At 40.1% G+C, this 17717-nt stretch overlaps 1 protein-coding gene across 3 annotated transcripts in view; it reads left to right on the top strand.

Moving 5' to 3' along the window:
- ST7 (suppression of tumorigenicity 7) overlaps positions 1 to 17717 on the top strand; it is a 133173-nt gene that overhangs the window by 72008 nt on the left and 43448 nt on the right. For all 3 annotated transcript variants that reach the window (XM_053978197.1, XM_053978199.1, XM_053978198.1), the window contains exons 2-5: positions 2688 to 2770; positions 11682 to 11841; positions 15994 to 16048; positions 16627 to 16742. In XM_053978197.1, coding sequence (XP_053834172.1) covers positions 2688 to 2770; positions 11682 to 11841; positions 15994 to 16048; positions 16627 to 16742 — 414 coding nt within the window. The remainder of the gene's footprint in view (positions 1 to 2687; positions 2771 to 11681; positions 11842 to 15993; positions 16049 to 16626; positions 16743 to 17717) is intronic.

Raw genomic sequence — 17717 nt, forward strand, 5'->3', positions numbered from 1 at the left:
TTAGAGAGATACAGTCCAGGCAAACAGCTCTGGTTGTTGAGTGCATGTGTATCAAATCTACTGAGTTACTTCAGTTGTCTGGGAGTCTGGCCTATAAAATCTAAAAGCATCCAGCATCATATCTGTTCACCTTGCCAGTTCCTGTGACTAAGCTGTAAAAGTGAAGATTTCCAGCAACCTATAGTAAGGAGGATAAAGGAGCACCAGTATATGTGCAGGTAAAGAAGAAAGCAGTAACACTTGTGGAAATTACAGATAAATAAAATGAAATCTCCATTCACATCTGAGAGTTTCTCTATAAACCAGTATACATTGCTTGTAAAAGAGTGGTGACAGAAGAAAGCTAATAGCATTTCCTATGAGCCTTATTCAGTCTACACCACTGATGAGCTCCATACAGCTAATTTGTTGAGAGGGCTCTTCCAAGTGTGGATGTATTTCCCAAAACAATTTTTATGGATGGAAGTCAGTAATAATATTTAAAGCAAATAGACTATATCCTTATAATTTTTATTTTTGTATATTATTCAATGGATATGCTTATGTGGAATCTTCACAGTAGACTCAGATGGCTCACAGCTTTGGAAATCAAATTACTTCCAGGGTGTAATTGGAAATTTTAATACAAAAAATGCCAGTATTCCATAAGCTGTGAAGCTGTGATGGGAGAGTGGAAGAGAAAGATCCCCTGTAAAGTCTCTTGCTGCCTGGCTTTTCATGTTATGTTGGCACAGCAGTAGCACTATGTTACAAGGTAGAACACAGGCATCCATATCCCATCACAGCATATTCTCTCTCAGGCATATCCTGACCAAAGGAAGCAAAGGAAGTAGTTTCACTGGCAGTCTGAAATTTCCCCAGTGACATAGTTTGAGTATGTCTCTGGCTTACATTTGCATTCCAAAATGAGGAATGTTTCTTCTAAAAGACTCAGGGTAGTTGGTGAAGCCAAAGTGATTTCAGTGTCTCCATGCCTCTTCCTACTTAGTAGGTGCTGTGGCTGAAGAAAGCAGGGACTACTATTTCAAAGTCTGCTTTTATTAGACAGGAACTGAGAGGACAGGAGGAAGGATTGAAACAGTGTAGCTGTGTTGCACACAGCAGTTTGGAGGATGGGATGCTGATTTACAGTAGCTGAGAATCTGGCATCCAGTGCATTTGGGAAAGAAAATGTACAATGGCATTAAAACCCACCAGATTTATTCTTTACTATATCAGCTTGGTGCTTAATGCCACTCCAGTGGACTTGGAAAGGACAGTTCCATTTTAACGCTTTACGGCTTTTTCAAGGAAAAATAAACAACACAGAAAATAAGCAGCCAAAACCCAAACAAAGCAGCTGAATTGGGCTTTAATCTTTTTGTGATGCATTTATGGAAAACTGTTTTTTTTTTTATTGGTCATGGCAAATGAATCATATGTTTGATGGTTTGTATTCTGCTATTGTTGTCTCCTCTTAATTTTTTGGCTTCATATTATTTAATTTCTGCTAGGTGTTATTTCTAAAGAGAGCAGAATGAACTGAGGGCCTCACACCTACATATCTAGGTCTTTTATCAATGTTTTTTAATAACTAGTACTCTGCTACAAGCCTTCTAAATTTACCTGCTAAACTATTGTCAGTTCCCTCCCCAGTCCTGGATACATGTACATATATAAATATATATGTGTGTATATACATAAATGTATATATATATATGAGAAATTCTTTGGCAGTGGTTAAGGATGAGACCAGTAGGGTTGTTTACAGAAGGTATTCGAACCCTTTATGTGGTTTAATAAGGAATGTTTTCATTTGTGGAAGATGAAAGTGATGGAAAGTTGCATTTTCTTTAAACATCTAGAATTTAGCAGAACTCCAGTTCTCTGTAGTAGCTTCTGTAGAGTCATCAAAAACCTAGAATATTTTCCAGGTACTCTTAAGGCTAGACATAGGGATTTTCTATGAGGGATGAGCATGACTACCTGGTGATTTTCTCAGGACCTTTCAAGATGGGATATGAGTAGAAAAGCCCTTTGGATTTCCAGAAACCCATATAGATGGAATTGCTCATCTGACTTCACTTCTGCCCTAAATTCCAGATAATCTGGACAACTATCATGATTTTCACCCCTTACTAAGAAAGCTAGTTAGGTCTTTTTCTAATCACTTATTCACTGTTGCCATACTGAGTGGTTCACCAACTTTGGAGCAATAGAATAAATTAGGAAAATGCCATTATCTTCTACTTTGTAAGTGAGGAACCAAGGTAGTGACAAGTAAAAGGCTTAAAAAATCTTCAAGATCTACATGATGTTGAGACAATTTTGAATGTAGGACATTGAGATAGACTTCCAAGATTTCTAACTGCAATGAAGTAGCAAAGGCATATAATAAAATGTTTTCCATATATCATGGGGAATCCTAAACTCTGTCAGTGGAGCACTGACTGAAATAGGAAAGTCCCAGATGTGTGCAACTGTTTTCCAGTGCCTTGTGATTGACTTCGTTGTGAAAACAAAATTCTGCATGTGGTAGTCTAATGCTCTGCTTTATCTCATGTTAGGCAGATGGAACAGGATGTTACTTTAACTGTCTTTTTTATCAAAGCTAAGGTAATAACTTACCTGCACTTGGGAGGAGGAAGAGACATGTGGAGAACATGTCCTGTTCTTGTACTCATGGTTTTCTCTCTTTTCTTTTTCAGTGAGTATGTTTTTGAACACATTAACCCCCAAGTTCTATGTTGCCTTGACAGGCACATCCTCATTAATCTCAGGACTTATTTTGGTAAGTACTACATCTATTAATATCACTTTAGAATTTGATTTTGATATCCAGAATTGTATTTCAGGCTTCATGCAGATTAATAGGTATCCTTTTTTCTTCTGTAAACTTACAGTTCTGCAGCACATAAAATTTGTCTTTATTTGTCTTTATGTCTCTTTCTGTGGGAATGAAAAAGAAAATAAATGTTTCAGTGCTCTATCTTTGAAGATAAAAAAAGCCTTGAAGAACAGTGTGACTCACTAACAACCCTACAGTAATTCTTAACGAATGTTTGCACATTAAGTGCTTTCCTTGACAAGTACTGAAGAAGGCAAGTAAAAGGAAGAGGAGGAAAGGTACCAACTATCTCAGCTTAGCATGGTCCTTTCAGAGAGATACAGCAGGATTTACTGGAGAAACACCAGTTCTGATGCCAGAATTCCAAGGGATAATTATTTCAGATCTTCACTTCTAGAATCTTTCCCAGTACATAGCCTGCCTATTTGCTTAAATGTCTGTATTTTTAAACCATTAAAAAAAACCCTCCTCCAATATGTAGTTCTTGAGGGCTTCTTTATGCAAATTGATGCAGTGGAGTGAATCATAATACTATCACAATGCAGGAGTCCAAAGCAGAGCATTTTCTCTGAATTTTATTAAATATCTTCATAGAAACAAATATAGGAATTAACAGGGTGTACATATATATCATTGTATGTGGTCTGTTCTTGTTACCTCACTGCTGAGAGTTGTCTTACTGCTTACACAAATTAATAGTATAGTGTAACATAGAAGAGATTAGAATGATCCTCTAGTCCAGCTGCCTGATGACTTCAGGGCTGACCAAAAGTTAAAACGTTATTTTTGAGGGCATTTTGCAAATGCCTCTTAAGCACTGACAGGATTGGGGCATCCACCACCTCTCAAGGAATCCTGTTCCCATATTTGATCACTTTCTCAATGAAGATATTCTTCCTAATGTTCAGTCTTATCCTCCCATCACATCTTCGAACTACTCCCACATGACCTGTCTCTAGATAGCCAGAAGCCCCTCCCTTTCCACTTCCCCTCCTCAGGGAATGATTGCCTTTGTTTTAGTCTTGTTTGTTCAAGTTGTATGCTTTTAAAATCTGCTGCATACAAGCTGTAGACCCTCACCACACCAAACTAGGCATGTAACTGGGGGACCAATGAGACCAAGTGTAAGTTATTGTAGTGATAAGTGGAAAGAGGAGCGTAGAGAAACATGGCTAGAGGCTGGTTCACATCACTTCAGATCTACTAATCTCAGAGAAACCAGAAAGTAGCTAGTATACTAAGTGAATACTATCAACTTGGTTTGGGAAATCTGCACCTCTCACTTCCACATTGCCTGTAGCTGATGTAGATAAACAAATGGCATCCTTGACTACTTAATGCCTGTGAGACTCTCATCACTTAGATGATTTCAGGTAAAGCAGCAGGTGCACTGCTGCAGTGCCTTGCTCTGAGTTTCCTCATAGCAGAAGGCAATTACCTAATGTTTGCATCTTGGGCATTCATCAGTCTTGTATGGATTGAGCCCCAAAGCACTCAACAGAGCTCCAGAGAGATCAGCAGAACTTTCAGAATTTGAGCAAGAGCCAGACCTGTAAGACTTGGATTCAGTTCAACAGAACTCACTCAAATGCACAGGAGGAAAATAATGTTACATGCAGCACTGTCACTCAGAGAGAAGAAAATGCTGGGCGCCACCACCAAGATGACAAGGATTGAGAGAAATAATATGGATTTCAAAGACACGGTTCCGTTTTTGTTGCTACAGGGTGAAGACAGCAGGAGGAGGTGGCAAGACAAAGACAGTTTATTTTTTGCCCTATTGAATTATATTACAGAATCAAACAGGAATAAAAACTTTGAAGAGTGACTAATTTATGTAGAACTAAATTCAGCATTGCGAATGTAGGTACATTTTATTCTACAGTCATGAAGGCAATTTCTGAGCAATGAGCTCAGCAGGCAACTTGTGAGTAAGAAATTTCTAAGTGCTGTACTTTGATGGGAAGTACAAGAAGGAAGTGGCAAGAAGTACTCAAGACTATGATATGGAGAAGGGGCAAAAGGACACCAATAGAAACCTTTCACGAAGAAATCAGATTTAGCTTTAATCAAAAGAAGTCACTTAGTATTGCATGAGAAAGTCCATTATGAACAAGTTGAAGAAACAGTGAGATGATGGAGGTGTAGACACAAAAATCAGACTGAAAGCCCTTTTTTTGTTTGTTTTTTTTTTGTATCTTCACTACCGCTATCAGCTGTTGTTTGCTGTTCATATGGCACCTTCCTAAATGTGAAAAATGCATATAGGCCAGATGTGAACATGGAAAGAAAAAACTGCAAGTTGAACAGATCACAGCTGATTAAGTTCTAGCGAGGTAGTGCTAGCTTGTCATTAGCTCAAGTGTGCTTCAGATTAAATATTTCTTAATCTTGCTGTTTACCAGTGGCCCAGTTTTACATGCTGTTTACCATGACCAGTAACATGGTGAATTGCCCGCATTGCCACACACTTACATCAGACTACACAGCATCATCAGTTCTAAAGGATTCTTAGTCCTGTTAATGGTATAAAGTGAGGTTCTTATATAAAATAAACATTCTCTTGTCAAATCTACATCACTGGGGTACTTTTTAGGCTAGATGTGCTATTATTGCTTGGAATTTTCCACCATATGGGCTGGCAGATTTCTTTCCATTATCAGTTGGCTCCAGTTCCTAATCAGAAGGAGAAATCACAGCACCACAGGTTACGAAATAATGGAAAATTCCATCATTTCATAAGTGTGGTAACTGATGAGAAAGTGATTACTTTTCCTAACTCATGTTTGGGTCATGAAACAATGACTGCAAAGTTCAGCTTTGGACAATTGAATACTACATTACTGCTTTGCAACACACTACACCCCTCTCTACTTTGTCTCATACTTTGTTTTAATTCTTTAGGTAAAATTCTGGCCTTGCTGCAGGCAATGTGACTTAATTGAAGCAAGGATTTCAGACCTTTTTTTCTTACAGGTCAGAACTGTGCAGAAAATACTTTCCTATCTCAAGCATTTTCCTTAACAATTACTTGACTACAGGACATAGTTAAAAATTAACAATTTCACATATATTCATTTCATCCATGCACTGTTGTAAGCATCAAAAATAACAAGTCCACAGTTGCATTAGAAATACTGTATTGAAAACTTGGTTCCACCACAGTTACTTTTAATCCAGTAAAATAAAGTGTGCTGTCTCACAGAATACAATGAGCTGCATTGTATTCGATGTCTAGGAGGCTGAGGTTTTCCACAGGTAGGGTAATAAAACTGTCACAAAAGACACCTGACATCCAGTAAATGCTGTGAAATAGAACTATGCAAATGCCACTGAGATTTCTAAATAAAGCCACATATTTAACATACAGTTACCACCAGAGCTGTTCAGCAAGCATGTTAGGCACTTGCACTGCAAACTGACAGAGTCTCAGTTCTAACAAAGCACAGAAGTAGTGAGCCTCAGACTTAAATCTCCGCAAGAATTCCTTGTTATGCTACTTCTGAGCTTGGGAGAGTAGTAAGTGTCTTCTGCTACACAATGAAAAACATTCTGCAATGAACAAATACCAGGCCTTTCAGATGCAAGAATTAGAAAGCCAGCCTACAGAGGTAGAGCATGAGTCTAGACACTGCCTAGCATTGAGCAGCTAGGCTGTTTGCTACTACCCAAGTACGTAGCATGCTGTCAGAGTCACAGCCTTTTGTAGCCAATGGTACCGGTACAGGAAATCTGAGAGAGAACCTGAGTAACACAGAAGGACTTGTCTTATTTTCTGTAGATACTAATTGTTTCACTACCTTTGTGTAGTCTGCTGCAGAGGGGCAGAAAAGTGACTGAGTTCTGGGTGCTGCCACAGACTCTCCGAAAGTCTGACAGTTATGTAGGAACAGTCTTTGAGGGCTAAAAAGCAATATAATCATTCAAAGTTTCTGCTCTGCTTAGAGAAGGGTGAAGGTCAGGAAGGGCAGAACCATTGTAGGGACTTCCTAAGAAACTGGAAACCCTTGCCAAGGAGTAGATGAGAGAGGAAGGGTCTGCTGGAAGGCAGGCTGTAACCCAGTCCACAGACAAGAAAATGCTATCATAACTAGGTGGGGGTCTACACAGTGTTGAGAGAAGTAATACACTTAATCCAGGCAATATATTATTTTCTTTTGCGTTTCTGTATTTCCAGAGGTGGATGAAGTAAATAGCTATTAATTTTGAATATGCTGCCCACTAGCACTGCATGTATGTTCTCCTGGTAACTCTTTGAGATAAGACAAATGGGGATTCAGTAACCAGGAGCAGAGTCTAAGAGGATGCTGAGTGGCTGTATTTAATCTAGAAGGAATGGGGATGCTTATCCTTCAAGGCTGTCATCAAGGATACTCAGCATGGTCAGAGGCATGCTGTTTCCTAGATCCAAGATGGGCAGGACTGGAGGATCAGGAGTCACTGGCTACCCCTAACACCTAAATAAAACAGACCAGGAGCTTGCTTTGTTGGAAGGCAAGTAGCATTGTATGGTCACACTCATATGGATAAACACTCTTGCTTCCCAAAATATGGGTGACCTTTTACATAGTGTCTACTGGAAACAGCCCCTGGGCTGTAATAAACCTGGAACATTTCCAGTTATTGCCTGGGAGAGTTGACACAGGCCAGGTACTGTGCTAGCCAAACAAACAGCATGGATTATTTGAGCCAAACCTGTGCTGTGGTCCCTTTTATTTATAAAATAGGCTTAACCATGGAATCAAGTCTAGCCAGCACTATGCTGTTTCTCCAGAGAGTAAACTTCCTTTAAATCCAATAGATTGGTTAAAGAGTACTCCAGATCTACCTGTCTGAGACCTGAAACTCTCATTACAAGGCTGAAAGAGAAATCTGAGCTGTGGAAGTTGCTGGCAAATGAAATTCTTTACTGCATCTGTTGAAGGCTCCATACACATACACTAGGAGGAAATGATAGAGTGTTTGCTCTAAGAGAGGATGCCTGTCTCAGATAAAAGAAACAGAAAAGCATAATTCAAATCACTGATAGACATTGCTCCTTGGTCCAGTGAGAACCACCACCAAAACCATCCCTTGTGAATTGATGCATATATAATGGAATATCTGTTCTGAAAAACTGTGCAGGAACATCAGATCTGATAGCCAAGTGATGCGGAATAGATTCGTTGCTACAGAGATAAATAAAATTATCTGGGATTGTTTGTATGTGAGAGCAGAGATAAGAAAGAGGATGACTGTAACATTTTCATTGCACAAGGGAAAAGAAGTGCATTAAGAAGACAACGTTTCCAAAATCAAATACTCTTACATTAAGCAATACCTAAAAAAAGAAAAATTCTAAATTGCATTTCTTAACACACAAAGCTGGATATATTCAGAACAGTGTTTTAATTTGGCCCTTGGGAACTCAAAAAATGGTCTCAAAAATCCCTTGAGAGTTTGGAGCTGTTTGACCCTGTTTCAATTTGAAAGCACAGGCACCAAACTAGAAAGAAGTTTGCCACTGCTGTGAAAGGGAGATCTCTGAAGATAAGCTCTCATCCCACTGTATGTATATGACAGAAATGAGGTGGCTATTTCTTTCAGAAGTGGTGCAGAAATTACCTTTCTGATACATTTCCTCTCTACTTCAGATCTCTGTCAATGAGTAATTAATCCTTATAGTAATTTATTCTATCAGAGGATCTCTCATCTGCTGAACTGTCAAAAGATTGTTGACTTCACATGGCTTTCAAACTAGATGATGCAGTTAGAAGTCAATTTTGATTTATAGAAATCGGGTTTCAAACCAGATGATGCTAAGATGCAAAAATTCTCTAAAGAGAATTTATTGTTTTGACTTAACTCCCAAATTACAGATTTTACCTCCTTATACATGCTGAACAAATCACTCCAAGCAAAGGCTTATGATGATGATGATTTATGGCTTTAATTTCTAAGAGATGGTATGGATTGAGATCTGGCTGATGTTTCCTGGCATTGGATTCACTCAACATAGCAAATATTTTTCAAAGCTGCCTTAAACAATTTATGAGCTTTAATGCCATTTTTAAAAATAATTCATGCATTTGTAAGTCTAAAGAGGCAGTCTTACAGCTGTGTCACATGTTTGAGCAAGTTTCTGTCACTCAGCTGAACTGTAGCAGAGACTACATTTATATATATGTACGTTCTTTGTGATTGTCCCCTCAGTTTCATTGAAATTCAGTGTGACGGCTTCCCAGCTGGTATACATTTGTCCAGGACAAGTGGGCTCAAGTGTGCTTTTGTGCTGCTCACTCCCTCTCTGGGTTTTACTGACCTCATCTAAAAGCCGATCATGACTGAAATAAGGAGCAGGAATTTATTAGCATGTTTTGCAAAACCTTTTTTATTTCCTCTCTTAGAGAAAGCTTGTTAGATACGGTCTGAGTTTTGCACAGCTAGTCTGGCAGCTGTATCTGAGTCCCTGACTTAGGCTATAGTGAAATTATTACTGAGTGTCCCTTGCCTCAGTGCAAGACTATAATCCTTCATTCCTAACACACTTTCCTTCTGAGGCTTTGGACAGGTAGGACTGTGGCTTCTGTGCCTTGATTTGTTCCAAGCTTTTCAAAGACAGAACAGAAATGGATGTTCACAGCAGATCTCTGACTGTATCTTATGGCATAGCCTTTCTCTTATGGTCAGCCACATGTTTATGATGCTCTCTTACATCATAAGATATAAACTTCAACCCCTTTCAAAAGTGTGGTATGCCTAAGAGCATGAGAACAGCTAAAACCAAAGTTAACACACCTGTGCCAGTTCCCTGTTCACCATCTCCAGCATTCAGAGGCAGTGATGCATGCCAGGGGAAGCCTATCAGCAATGTGGAACAAGTGTTCAGTGACACTGCATCAGCGTTCTGTCCTTGGCACTTGGCATTCCCACCTGGATGCTGCTGCAGGCACATGCCAATGGAACCAGAACAGTGACAAATGCACCTCAGACTCCGTGTAAGGAGGAACTGTCCAGGTTGTGTGGGTTTTTGGTGACTTAGGTGGGAAAGAGTTCACAAAGATCTGAATATGTTAATGCTCTGGTTTCTCTGTGACCATCTGTTAATCTTCCTAAATGCTATGTGTTCACATAGTCTTTCTGTCTTCTCCCCATCAGACTGCTCCATTCTTTCTTCTTGATGTCCCCCAGAAATGCCATTAGATTGTTTTGGGAAGTGATCTGCCACACAATCTTGTGTGAACTCGTCTCAAATAGCCACCAGCTTCATTCCCTTTCACTCCTGTGCAGATAGAGTCCTTCCATATGAATTCTCTCAATGCTTTAACAACACATTTGAATTCAGGGGAAGCCCCAGTGCAGAATGCATTGAGATCATCTTTTGGAGAGGACCATTTTCCTTCTATGTCAGGAAATTTATTTCCCCCACCTTTAAAAAAGGGGTGGGGTAAAAAGTGTGTTTTCTACAGACAGTCCAATCTCATAGAGACAGAAGTAATTTCAACTATATAAAGAGGTCAAGAGAACTTAAAAATCAAAAAATAGTGAAGGAGGAAGTGTGTGAAGCCTGGCCTGAACTTTTCTGGAGCAGGCAGACCCCAAAGAGGCCTTCCAGAGCCTACTGTCTGTTGACTGACCCACCAAAACCTGCCCAGCAACACACTGATGGTGACAAAGATGGAAACACAGTCCTTTCTCTTAGATTTGATTGTGCCTAGTAGGAAGAGATTTTATCAAAGCTTGCAGTACTGGTGTAACAAATGGAGATACCGAGGAAAATGGGAAGGGCAGAGACTGTTCGTTCCCAATTTTTAGTGCAATCGGTATTGCAAAGTCCTGCCAAAACGCCTTAGGTTTTTTTTTTTGTTTCCTGTGGTATGTAGATGTTTGAGTGACAATTCAAGTGCAACTCATCTATTTATTATAAGCATGTGCTTCTTTACAGTTTTTACAGTCTCTTTTCCATATTTATATGAAATAGACTTCATTTCCAGGTTTATGTGGTTTCCTGAAATATGTGTATTCTTACTGAGTAACATATTTTTTGGTGAAAATACCACAGCTATATGTTTATGTATATAATTTCAATTACAAGTTGTTCTTTGAGGCTGTGAAATTATTTTCCAAATAGAGTTCTGTAAATAATTTTTTTTTTTCTGATTTGCTAGCTCAACCAAATGCTTGAAAATAAAACTAATTCGGAGTCAGCCCGAGGCAGCCAAACAAAATAAAACACAGTTCAGCTGGGGGGGGGGGGGGGGGGGGGGGGGAATCCTAAAAGGAACAGGATTCAGCTTCCAGGAGTTTGTTGGGCATTTTTAACTCTTTTTTAAATTAAACTCATTGGAAATTAAACTCAAATTAAACTCTTTGGAAGCATTTACTGGGGAAACAAGCAAACCTGCATTTGCTCACATTTTCTGGACTGCAGAGAGAGTTGAGGCAAGGCGAGGCGGATTCACCCCGACTGCAGCATCCTGTCGGCGTGGCTGATACCGGGCCGAATGGGAGGTTGCGGGCGAGGGGGGTTGGTATTCTAGATGTAAATTTAAAGAAAGAGGCCTAACAGCTGAAATAATTTGAGGTTATAGAGGTTATTTGTTTTTGGTTTTGTTTTTTTTTTTTTAATTAAAAGCATTGCGTTGACAAGATTTTACATTTTCCACCTAAGCTTGGGTCACATTTAACTGCTCCGTGTGCTCGAGCAGGGAAGTCGCGGGGAGGAGGCCGCGGCGGCCGGAGCTGCCTCCTCGCTTGTCGGGCTGCGGCGCAGCGCTGAGAGGCGGGAGCGGGCGGAGGGGCGGGGAGGAGCGGGCTGGAGTCGGGCGAGGCGCGGGCGGGGGCCGGCGGCCCTGACGGCGTGTGTGCCTTGCAGATCTTCGAGTGGTGGTACTTCCGCAAGTACGGCACCTCCTTCATCGAGCAGGTCTCGGTGAGCCACCTGCGCCCCCTGCTGGGCGGGGTGGACAACAGCGCGCCCAGCGCCGCCAGCGCCGCCGGCGGGGACGCGGACTCGAACCGCCAGAGCGTCTCAGGTGAGCGGCGCCGCGCCCGCGCCTGCCTTCGGGCTCCGCTCCGCTCGGGAAAAGGCACTGCTGCCTCCTTAATTGCTAATTGCATCCTCCCGAATTCACGCAGTGCGTTTTGTTCAGGCTGCGGGGTTAATGCGTTTGTTTTCTCCTTGTGAAAACCCTGCGAAATTGCACGTGCCCTTTCTGCAGTATCCTTTGTCCAGCGGAGGGGCTGCAAAGATGATTAAGGGGCTGGAGCATCTCTTATGAGGAAAGGCTGAGGGAGCTGGACCTCTTCAGCCTCGAGAAGAGACAACTGTGAGGGCACCTCATCAATGTCTGTGTGAAGAGAGAGCGTCAAAGGATGGAGCTCGGTGGTGCCGAGCAGTAGGACAAAGGGCAATGGGCAGAAACTGATGCACAGGAAGTTCCACCTGAATGTGAGGAAGAACTTCTGTACTGTGCAGGTGACCGTGCACTGGAACAGGTTGCCCAGAGTCTCCTTCCCTGGAGATAATCTAGCACCATCTGAATGCAATCCTGTGCCATGTGCTCTGAGACGACCCTGTTTGAGCTGGGAGGTTGGATGAGGTGAGCCACTGTGGTCCCTTCCAGCTCAACCAATTGTCTGATCCTGTGATTCTAAAGGCAGGCAGTATTTTTAGTGAAACAATTTTAAGTAATAACAAAGTTGTTAAAAAAAAAATCAGAAAATGAAGTTAGAAATGTTCATCTGGTTTTGCATCACTTTGTTTTTTAGATAATAAAAACAATAAATAAAAATAAAAACTTACTTTTTGTAGGTAGTATGTAAATAACATTTGGATTTCACCTTAGTAAGTGGAAGCATTGTGGCTTTTAACAGTTTAAGGGTTTGTTACATTCCTGAGTCTGCCATGGATTTGATTTGTGACTTTGGGCAAGTCCTAACATAGTCAGGCTTTTTTAAAAGGCCTCCAGTTTAGGAGGCATGATTTCAGGCATTTGTGGCCTGAATTTTACAAGCTTACAGGCTTTCACAGCCCCTACAAGTTTCAGTGCAACAGTGACCCTAAGTCATTCAAGCCTGAGGCACTTTGGGTCAGGTGCCTGGTTGCCTGGGCAGTGGTTCCTCTGAGAGACAAGCCAGCCTGTCTAAAATGAATCAGTCCCCCAAGCACTAAAATTTGTGGACTGAAGGAGCCACAGAGGAACTTGTCTCCCTAATTGGATGACTTAGCTGCCTGGGGAGGATGAATTGAAAAACTAGCCCATGAGTGATGAAAATGCTGGTATGCTATTGCTTCTGGCTCGTGTGGGAGATACTCACTGTTTCAGTCAGGGCAGGAGCATCTGGGTTTGTGTTCCTCATCTGTAAAATGAAGCTTATCTGTCTGTGTCCTAGCTTGGCTCACAGGCCATAATCTTAATATTGGAAATAAATTAGGGATGTGCGCCTAGAATCAGCCAGAATTTTATTAAATTTATTTAATCTGTAGGCTTTTAGAATATATTAGAATTTACAAGTGAAGAAAAGTGAAGGAAAAGAAAAAAATACACTTATGGAGAAAACATTGTTCTGCAGTTGAGCTCCCTATGTCTGTACCTGGCAAATTTTATCTCTGCTCCTCGGTGTGCATGAAAACAGGCAAACAAAAATTAGCTCTGAACTTACATGTTAAATAATATAGGTGGCATCACAAAACCTTGTTAGTCTACTTAAGGAAGCCTCCATATAGCACAGCAAATTCAGCTGTTGTCATTCTCATCTGAAGAGAGGCTGTGAATAGCAGCACTGCATGGTCCAGGGTATTAGATTTGGGTGAACTGGCAGAAAGCATGGGATGGCTTGGAACCACCTGTGTGCACTCATCAGTGGGGTCAGTCACACTTCAGCAGCCTGAAATAACTCCTGTCATTTTAAAGCAGAAGGCACAGTATTTTGACTAGTGAGGTTCACACAAGCATCTTGACTTTCCTGATACAAAGAACTAGTCGAGGAGTGTGTTTGCTTGCAGTGCAGTGACACTGAGCTGGGACTCACAGTGTCTCTGGACACTGTGTCTGTATGGATAGCCTGTTATTTGTGCCTTCAGAAAGCTATCAGTGCTCAAAAAGTGATCATTGAAAAAGTCTCTGAAAGATTAAAATTAGGACATAGTTGCTGGTTTGTAATGTGACAGAAAAGGCAACCTTTTTGGTTTACCATGCATTAATAATGGGATATATTTTTGCTGTCCAACAAGATGGAGATGGCTTTTTCTCTTGGCTCACCATGTGTTACTATGTAGATGTTTGACTATGGTAGAATGTTGCAGTAGATACCTTTGTCTTTCGAAAGGTAAGAAAAGAATGATGTACTGAGACCATGGTGTTAGCAGAGACCAAGACAAAAAGAACAAGAGAACACCATGTTTAACTAGACACACAGATACCAAAACATCCCAGGACATGAAGGTGCACCTCCCCTTCTTGTTCCTCAGTTTAACCTTTCCCTGCTATAGTGCTAAAATACTTCATACTTTGGATTGATACCACTTGAATTCAAATATGATGAACAAAACGTGTCACTGCAATCAGGTAGTTGTTACCTAATCTCATTGGTTGCAAACAGAGTAGGTCAAGACATTGAATTACACCTCTGGAACTGAGAAGTCTGATGTTGATTTAATATTTACAATGGTTTGAAAGTCATATTATATAAAAACTGTGGTATTGAAGCTTGTCAAACAGCCATACTCTGGCTGCACAACAAAGCACTGCAGAATGTCAGTCAAGCACTTCTGCTGAGTAAACCAGTGGAACTTTCTAATATTAGCTGCCTGCTGAAATGGGTACTTCAAGGATACACTCTTCCCTAAAGTCTGCCTGTTCCTGTGTCTGATCCATGCACTTGCTGGTAGGCAGCAAACTGAGGGCCCACCTCCTATTCTACTTGACTAGTTTCTGTGTTGCTGAGGGTGTCCTTCTGTTACTGTGAATAATTTCTGTAAAATGCTTTCTCTCCATGCTACTGTAGCCCCATACAGATGTGGGAGCTGTGTCCATGAGAAAAGAGGAGGACTTGACTTGCCGTTCAGTACTTCTTTTCCTAGCAGAACAGGCATAAAGGGGACAGGCATATTTGTTATCATAAACATACCCTTCTGATTCAATATTCTACCAGAAGACTTGATTTGATCTCCTTAGAAATGATGTCAGAAAAATTCAAAAGGAGAAATACGCTGGTCAGTATCTTTAGTAGAAAGCACCTGGTGAAATGCTGGAAGGCCAGTGCTACTGGTGAGTTTTTGCAGAGCCCCATGTCATCCAGTAACAGATCTGAGGTGGAATAACATGCTGCCTCTCAGTGAGTCTTTGTGCAAATAGTGGGGTTTATTCCGGTCTCACCTTCACTGGAGTGAATTGTCTTTGTTGAAAGTAAGATAATAAATCTGATGTTAAATTAAAGGAAAAACCAGAATCAAGACCTCACTATTTCAGAGGCTGTACAATTTGATTATATTTTTTCAATTTTTGCTTTAAATTGCATTGTTGTTTTCCATATCTCTTATTTCTTACAGTGTGAAAAACTCACAATTTTCCCCCCAAGGGAAATTTATTAAATGTTTCTAATATTCTGAAACCTTTAGAATGCAATCAACTTTTATCTGCCAATCAATTTCAGCATCTGCTTCTGTCTTAAGTAAGATCAGCAGATGTTTCCATGGATTTTTACTTCACAAACTAAGGAGGAATTAAATTTGGCAACTGTAGCTGAGATTCGCTGTGATTTACAGCATTAACTGGACAGTGACATTTTTCTGGAGAAACAACAAGTCCATAGGGACTGGGTTAATTGCTGTTTTTCAGTGCAATAACCCAGTGTGATCCGTCTTCAGTTCTGCATTATGGTAAATGTGAGTCCTGGAACTAATCAGTATTATCTTTTCATGTGGCACTTGGGGCTTTGTTAGTGGTTATTTGTCTGGAAGGATTGCATTTGTTGACACTAATTTATAATTAATTTATTATTTAAGAAAGGAAGAACAGTCTGATTACCTTCATCTCAGTACTCTTGATGGGTTTTTGCATTTGCACCTATGAAAAATAAGCGATTTGATAAGGCTCATTGTATGGTAACTGATACTTTTTATAAACCTCAAGTACCATTGTAATTTGGGAGAGATTCATTATGTGTGTGTCTGCTTCTTACAGAATGCAAAGTCTGGCGAAATCCTTTAAATCTGTTCAGAGGAGCTGAATATAATCGGTAGGTGCTACAAAATTACAGTTTTCAGGCATAGTACTAGCTTAAGGAGCTTAACTGTACTTTTCCATTAATCTAACTTAAGAGATGAAAAAACAAAATCAACTGTGGATAAATGCACTCATGTCAGGTTTTTCTGTAATTCATAAAATGTTCCTGAATTGAAAGGAATTGAAAATCATGCCAATGCACTTTCTTATTTCTCTAATATTTGCTATTTCTCCAATTTTTGGCAGCCTTATAAAAAAAGATGGAGTAACCTAAGTAACCTGGTGCTAATGCAGCATTTCTGTTCAAATCCATTATAGCAAAAAAACTTATGAACTCCATATAGGTTTCATTGAGTCCTAATGTTTGAATATATGTGTTACCAAGTTCCAATGTGTACATTTTCATTAGCTTAGGCTTAGCTACCATTGCTCCATCACAGTACAGTGAAATGCAATGTATATTGGTTAGAAGATTGGCCATATGAACTTATTTGGCTATGCCTATCTCAGAGGTCTGGGATTCTTTTCTGGATTAGTTTTGCCAAGTTTGGCCTCTTTAACCAAAATGTCTCCTTGTTGGCATGTTTGCAGGTATACATGGGTAACAGGAAGAGAACCTTTGACTTACTACGATATGAATCTTTCGGCACAGGACCATCAGACATTCTTTACATGTGACACAGATCATTTGCGGCCCGCAGATGCTAGTAAGAGACCTTGTGAACAATTGGATTAATAATAAATTTATGGCTGATTTAAACTGATCCAAGAAAAAGGCAGTGGGACATCAGTTCTTTCATGTAGAAAGACAAAAGTTTGATCGTGCTGAGAAACTGTTGAATTTGTAGAATTCTAGATCTGAACAAGTGTCTATATATGTAAACAATCTAATTTGTGTTGCTGTGTTGTTCAGCTGTGTTGCTGGAGTCATTCAAGTACCATTTAAAAGTGTAAAGGCTTGTTCCTTTCATCCTCTTTCTTGCAGTGGCTTCAAACATACATAGTTTAATTTGCCTCCAGCTGCAGTGTAGTAGACTGAATTACATTATCCAGGTTCCGTTTAGTCTACACTGACAGAAGAGAGAGAGCTGATGTAAAATTTGAGACCTGTGTTTCATTCCCTGATGTAGTTAGGTCTGTAAAAAATGGGAATGGCACATTTACAACTGTAAATTTGTACAGACAGGTTTAGTTGTGCTAAGCCTGTACTGTGAAGTCCATATGCAGACTTTTATTCTACTAAAAATATACAACAATTATTTCAGTCATTAGAATTTGCCTCTGAAGAGATAAATCTTTGTCTCTTAGTAAGGGAGAGATACTAACAGTTGGGTGCTCCATTCTGAAGGCATAGTTACATAGGAGAGTATATTGTAGTTTTTTGACACATTATTAACATGAATCATATTTTCAGAACTCAGTGGTGTAATTATGAAGTGGTAATATTAGCCTGGAAGTTGTTTCCATTTAGCTTTATTCACATAAAGCAACAGCTTAATAAGGAGCAAGAATAATAACCCCAACTGTCCCTTTATTGTTTTGTTTCCTATGGAATAGATTCTACAGTTACCCCAAGAGGAAGTAGCTGCTTGTCACCTCTATATTTGGCAGCCCAGACAGCCTGATCTCTCAGCCAGACTTTCTCCCAGAATAAAGTTTAATTAAATGAAAGAAGAAAAAAC

This window comes from Vidua macroura, chromosome 5 (assembly GCF_024509145.1).
Source record: "Vidua macroura isolate BioBank_ID:100142 chromosome 5, ASM2450914v1, whole genome shotgun sequence".
Classification (NCBI taxonomy): domain Eukaryota; kingdom Metazoa; phylum Chordata; class Aves; order Passeriformes; family Viduidae; genus Vidua; species Vidua macroura.